This window comes from Octopus sinensis, linkage group LG18 (genome assembly GCF_006345805.1).
Source record: "Octopus sinensis linkage group LG18, ASM634580v1, whole genome shotgun sequence".
Lineage (NCBI taxonomy): Eukaryota > Metazoa > Mollusca > Cephalopoda > Octopoda > Octopodidae > Octopus > Octopus sinensis.
Window position 1 is genome coordinate 10,011,724 of NC_043014.1, and position 6,701 is coordinate 10,018,424.

General features: G+C 43.2%; 1 protein-coding gene across 1 annotated transcript; it reads right to left on the minus strand.

Annotated features, from left to right (window-relative positions):
• Positions 1-5,123: 5,123 nt before the first annotated feature.
• LOC118767029 lies at positions 5,124-6,020 on the minus strand. The gene is made up of 2 exons (XM_036510942.1): positions 5,345-6,020; positions 5,124-5,309 (listed from the first exon to the last, which is right to left on the minus strand). The coding sequence occupies exons 1-2, from the start codon at positions 6,018-6,020 to the stop codon at positions 5,173-5,175; spliced, it is 813 nt and encodes a 270-aa protein (XP_036366835.1). The 3' UTR covers positions 5,124-5,172.
• Between the last annotated feature and the right edge of the window lie 681 nt (positions 6,021-6,701).

The following is a 6,701-nucleotide window of genomic DNA, read 5'->3' on the forward strand; positions in this document are numbered from 1 at the left end:
TATTTAATGAAAGTCGCGAGCGCTTTGCGCATTCTATCATAGACAGACTATTTGAAATATACGCTTAGAAAATATTAAGTGCGTATATATATATGTACATGTATGTCTACACACACACACATATATATATATATATATATATATACGTGTGTGTGTGTGTGTGTGTGTGTGTGTGTGTGTATTTATATATATATATATATATATGTATATATATATATATATATATATATTCTTTGTATTTCTACATAATGCTGTATACCTGTCTTTATGTATATTTATATATCTACACGTATATGCAATTTATAGATTATATAATATATATATATGTATGAGTATGTGCATCTATGTATGTGTATATGTTTATATATGTATGCTTATATATGTATGTTTGTGTATGTATGTATATATACTGGTATATATGTATACATGCATGTGCATGTACATATATTTATATATGTACTAGCTGAATTGCCCGGCGTTGCTCGGGGCTGAATTGCTTGAAAGTACTGTTAATGATTGCACTGAATTATGATGATTATTCAGGCAAATATTGATATAAGTTCACGGCGAATGAATGTATTTGTAAGTGTATAGAAAGCCATGTAAAGGTGTTCCTACCCCCTCGTAGAATGGTGTAAGAATTGAATGTGAGGTTGCCTTGAAATGAGCCATGTTATTGTTCTCATAATTGTAAGAATTTGATAGTCGTGGAAGGCGATGTAAAACGTTCGCAGGTGAATAGGGTCTCTTCGTTTTGCACGAACGGCAGCGGATGTGCTGTTACAAAACTTGATGCTGTGTTAAAAGAGAGTGGATTTCATATGTAGGCAAGAGAGGAATGAAGCATGGGTAAGTAAATATGTGTAATTTATAAAATATAGAACAATAGCATCTACTCACCATATGTCAGACCGGCAAGACTGTAGTGGTGGTGATTAGGTGAATCACAATACAGTGGTGGAGATGTTTTCATTGATGGGCGTTTTGATTAAATTTGTTGTTGTATAAAATGATCTGTTGATTAGTTTCGAAAGTGTATGTTGCGATCGTGTTGTCGCTCATGTAAACTTTAACAATGAGAGTGTAGATGTAGGGGGTAGATGTGTCATGTACGTTGGATATAGAAGATGAGGCTGGTGGTTTGATGATGAATGGATAGAAATAGAGTTGAGCGAAGGACAGGTGTTGGTTAAGTGTGAATTAATGTAATGAAACGCCTAGAAATGTAAATGCCGTCATAAAAGAGAGTCGTATGTAAGTGAAATACTAACGTGTTTGAAAATGATGAAACGTAGTAATCCTATAAAACCTCCTTGTACACAATGTTTTTTGTTTTTCGTTGTGGAAGGAATGCGAAAGCATCACTGTTGCTGCCGACACGTGAGCAGCCAACATAAAGCTGACCATGAGAGAAACATGGCTCTCCCAAATGTATTCCTGCCACAGACAGTGTTTGACCCTGCGCTTTGTTAATTGACATTGCGAAACATGGCCTTACTGGGAACTGGGACCTCCGAAATATGAAAGGTAGGTCTGCTCCTGATGGGAAAAGATGCATCCTAGGTATGAGCACAACGTTGCCTCGACCGCACCCTGTGATAATGGTGGCCTCAATCAGATTGGGAGATAAGGACTTAACGATCAAACGTGTGCCATTACATTGTTTTGGGGGAACCAAATTTCTAATGAGCATTATAGGGGCACCAACTTTAAGTTTGAGAATGTGTGGTGGTAGTCCGGGGGGCTCAAAGGAATTGAGTACCTCTATTGGATAATTGATGACGTCGTCTGGGTCAGGAGTTGTATCAATAGACTTATATACATAGACATCTCCAGGAATGAGTTTTAGCATTTCATCATTAATATGGTGAACAGTTTTATTCCTCGGGGCCAGAATAGCCCTTTGGCCAATCCAATCCATATTCTGATAATTAGCTTGTAGATCTGGGAAGACTGCATCTCTGAGATCAGAAGGCGTGTTAACAATGGTACAAATGGAATCGATGGCAATATTACCATTTTCATCCCCTGGTATTTTGCCTTCGCCAAGTGCAAGGAGGGTGTGAGAAAATGCTGCTGATGTGATATCACGTCGCATATGAGCACGCATATTGGTGTGAAGTTTGAGAGTCTTCACCAGTGGCCACAATGTGGATGACTTAAGACACGCACTTACAGCATCAGCTCTAGTCCCTTTGGGAATAACGGGAAGTGTTTGTCGGAAGTGCCCTGAAAGAAGAAGTGTTATGCCTCCCATGGGAGCTGAAGAGTGTTTGATGTCTCTGAGAGATCTATCTAGTGCCTCAAGAGCACCTCTGTGGGCCATCGTGCATTCATCCCAAACGATAAGCTTGCATCGTCTGAAGACTTCTGCCTGATCGGAGCTGTTACTGATGTTGCAAGTTGGTGTCTCAGTCTTCGCTAAGTCAAGTGGGAGTTTGAAAGTAGAGTGAGCTGTCCTGCCGCCTGGCAACAAAGTAGCCGCAATTCCAGATGATGCCACAGCTAGGGCAATGCCTTGTGTTCGCCTAATCTCAGCCAATATTAATTTGTTGACAAAAGTTTTCCCAGTGCCCCCAGGAGCGTCCAGGAAAAAAATGTCCCCAGCTTTGGCCCGGACTGAATTAACATCGGAGTTGTAAGCGAACTTCTGTTCTGGAATGAGCTTTGGCTCATTGTCGGCTATGTACTCGGCAAGCTCGTCAACATTAAAACATGTCTCACGCAGCAAATGTGAAGACAGAGTGTTTGTGCCTTCCCGGTTTGTTGAAGGTAGGCCATAGACCGGCAAGGCACTACCGCCCATATCGAGTACAGTATCTTCGATTTCAAGCAGCGCCCTGTTGTAAATGAGGTCAGTGTACCCGACCTCCATTGATGGATGTAGCGATTGAGCGTGATGCAGGAAATCTTCAGACATATCATCTTTGTAGGTAAGCCATAAAGAGGCGGGATTAGCCAAGTCACACCATAGTAATAGAATAGCGAAAAGCGATCTTATTTTTTTAGGAGATTTTAATGAAACACCTTCTGCCATAGTGGCGCCCCATTGTGAATCATCCTCCAAAAGTCGACGCCGAAAACAGGCTTCACGGAAAGTATCACATAATACACCATCAACAGTTCTGATGTCTTGAAAACTTTGTGGGCCTAAAACCTCATGGAGGAGAAGGCGCAGGTGAAAACAGTCATGTTGGTTTGGAGGTACAGTGTATACTCTTCCTAGACAACTGTTAAACTTGACACCAGGATGTCCTTCAACATCCTGACCCGACTTCCTACGCACCCAATTGTTGTTTGACCACACGTAGTAGGACGGGACCTGAGGGTATAAAAGTGTTTTAGCAAATGTGTCAAGTTGGCAAAGCCTAAAGAAACCGGTCAAAGTTGTTTGTTTTGGATTTGCCGCCAAATCAGCTGCAGTCTGTTCAGTAAAGTAAGTTCGTTGGCCATTTTCCAATGAACCGCTAGTTGTATGATGGCGGGGTGCCTTTGGTGAAGTGGAAACCCGAATATCCGCCAAAAAGCTTCACCACTGCTTATGTACCGACCTGCCATGTACTGTGACACCTCGTCCATGCTATTGTCCTTTTGAAGGCCAAACATGGCAGCGTCAGAACCCTTGTTAACATATTTGCATATATACTTTATAGACTTGACTGAATGACAGAACTCCACATTTATGTGAGCGTTAAAAGTTTTCATCAGAAATGGACAGTACGGCACTACCCACCTATTATCCACTTGATGACCCCGTAACGTTATAGTGAATCCACCATTGTCAGGGTGCCTTCTTCTGTACAGTGGGTATCCGTCGCGGCCGGTCTGGGTCTCGTCCACGAACCTCTTTGGGTACCGTTTAGTGCACACGTGGTCTTTGTGGCATGAGGAGAACTTTTGAAAACCAGGACCGCACGGACCGTGTACCATGTGTGCCTTCACAATGTCGTACAGGTGCCGGTCAACAGTTGGGTCCGGAATTTCTGCTGCAATGAGATCATCAAGAACTGTTGGGTCTATTTTGTTGACCAACCAAAGCAAAATGTGCGCATGTGGCAACCCTCTTTTCTGCCACTCAACAGTATACATGTAGCAGTTAACAGGCCCAAAAACCTGGCCTTTTTTTATTAAAAGAATGAGCTTAGCCAGTTTCTGCCTGAAAACCCTTGCAATAATATCATGGCGATGACAGTACTGCTGCCCTGGGAGAAGTTCTCGCGTTACCTCAACCCACTTTGGGTTACATGTAAAGGTAATGAATAAATCGGGTCGCCCATAATGCCGAACGTAAGTCATAGCGTCTTGTGTTCGCTCGTGCATGTACCGTGGGCCCCCTGTATAGTTTGAGGGGAGAATGCACATTTTGCCGATATTGCGGGCGTCAGTGTCATTCCTGATGCCATCACGCAAATGGATGTAGGAGTCTGAGCGCAGCTGCTTCTGATTCAATTTGATGAAGCCCAGTCTCTCGGACTCCATCTTTGCAGCCATGTCAACTGCAAACTGGTGAAACAGTTGCCGTGATCTGTGCAGGGGGTTGAAATCATTATGCCTTGTCATGAAGCGGTATGAGTAAAAAGCCATACATGAAACAGTTTTAGATGTCGCAGCCGAGGGCTCGTTTGTTTGTGGTGAGGAATGCCGAAATGGTACCCGTCTTCTCCATAGGGAAAAAGAAGGGGATACTGCAGGGCGTCATATGACCGATGCGTCTCATTAATACGCTGAAGACCACTGTCGCGGCTTTGAAGAACTATGTCCCGCTGCTTGTGCTGTTCACCATGGAGAACTATGGCCACTTCATTGCACGAAGGAGCGTTATATCGCCGCGCGTGCTCCCCAGAAGGCCTTTTGTCAGCATCGATGACAATGGTGAATGTTGGTGAAGGGGCTGTTTCCAAGGCGTATTTGAAACTGCGAATATAGCTGTTGTGGTCATGAAGCATGTTTTGCAGAGTGAGCAGCACGTCCCTGTCGAAATTGTCAGCGTTAGTGTTTGCATGTTGTGGAATTACGTCGAAACGCAAATCAAGTTGCCTATTATAATTTGTAATAAAATAAATTTGAATGAACGAAGGTTTGCAATTTTGTAGTGGCTGGAGTGACCCAATAATGTGGTACACCTGGCCCTGGACCTTGAAAGTAGGCATCCAACCAGTTTCTCTGACAACGTTAGCCCCGAAAGAAGTCATCTGAAATGCACAATTGTATTTCCTGATGAGTTGAAGGAATTTTGATGACCTTGATGTGGAACCAGTAAGTAATTCCTTCAAAGGGTCTGGCAGCTCCCGAAGAGGGGGCAAGCTGACCTTACCGTTTAAGCAGCACATCGCAGGTGGTTCCCCAGCCCACTTTTTAGCATTGCAGAATTGGCAATTGAAGAACATTTCCCCAATATTTATGTCAGCGTGCATCGAGTAATTGAAGTTGGGCTCATACTTGAAAGCACGTAGATGCCAGTAAGGTCTGTTTGGACTCGTCAGACCGCGGCGTCGACTGTTCCGCTGGAATGTAGAACGTTGCTGGTCTGAGTCGTGGTAATGTGTCGAAAATGTTGAAGCAGCAGTAGCCGCAGCGTTTGTAGCCAGTCGAGTGGCCCTTTGTTGTGAGTCCTCTGAAGCCCTTTGTGCAGCAACAGCAGAAGCCTTTATGGCGCTGCGCTTCGACCTTGTTTCCGGACCGTCTGAAGCCGTGGAAGCAGCATCGTATGAAGCAACCGCAGCGTTTGTAGCCAGTCGAGTGGCCCTTTGTTGTGGGTCCTCTGAAGCCCTTTGTGCAGCAACAGCAGAAGCGTTTATGGCGTTGCGCTTCGACCTTGTTTCCGGACCGTCTGAAGCCGTGGATGCAGCATCGTATGAAGCAACCGCAGCGTTTGTAGCCAGTCGAGTGGCCCTTTGTTGTGGGTCCTCTGAAGCCCTTTGTGCAGCAACAGCAGAAGCGTTTATGGCGCTGCGGTTCGCCTTTTTCGCAGCTGCTGCTGCAGTATGGCGGCCGATGTGACTTCTCTTTTTCGGTGGCATTTTATGTGAAAAAGAAAGGGTGAAAGTTACTTAAAGATAGAAATTGTAATTTGAATGAAATGTGGAAAAATGTAAAGCGTGGAAGGAAAACAAATAAATATTAGCAGCTGAAAGAAATTTTTTATGCAAGTATAGCGACAGAGTGTGTAAAATGTATAGAAATTTGAGTTAAAAGCCAGAAAAGAAAGTTAGATTTGCAATAAAGGAAGTAGTTTACGTACATGTTCGAAATGTGAAGTGTTTTAGTTGTTTAATCAAGTATTTGCGTAAAGTGTATAGAAACGTAAATTGAAAAAAGAAAATGAATTGAAATTTTTTAAAGAAAGGAATTTGTTTACATACATGTGTGAAATGGCAAATGTTTGTGCAGTTGTCCGAAATGGAATCCAGGGTAAATGTGTGGAACTGATGTATTATAATAGGGATCTTCTCGCCAAAATGGATGACCAGTCTGAATGGCTCACCCCTGTCACACACACACACACACACACACACACAAACACACACAGACACACACGCACAGACACACGCACACACACACAGACACACACACACGTTAGCTTACAATGTCTGTCAACAATTGACACTGTCGTATATATTAGCGTGTCTATGTGTCTAAAGAGGAAGTTGGAGTAATAGGCAGAGTAAAGGCTTCAAAGTAAAATGTTAAAATATTGAGTT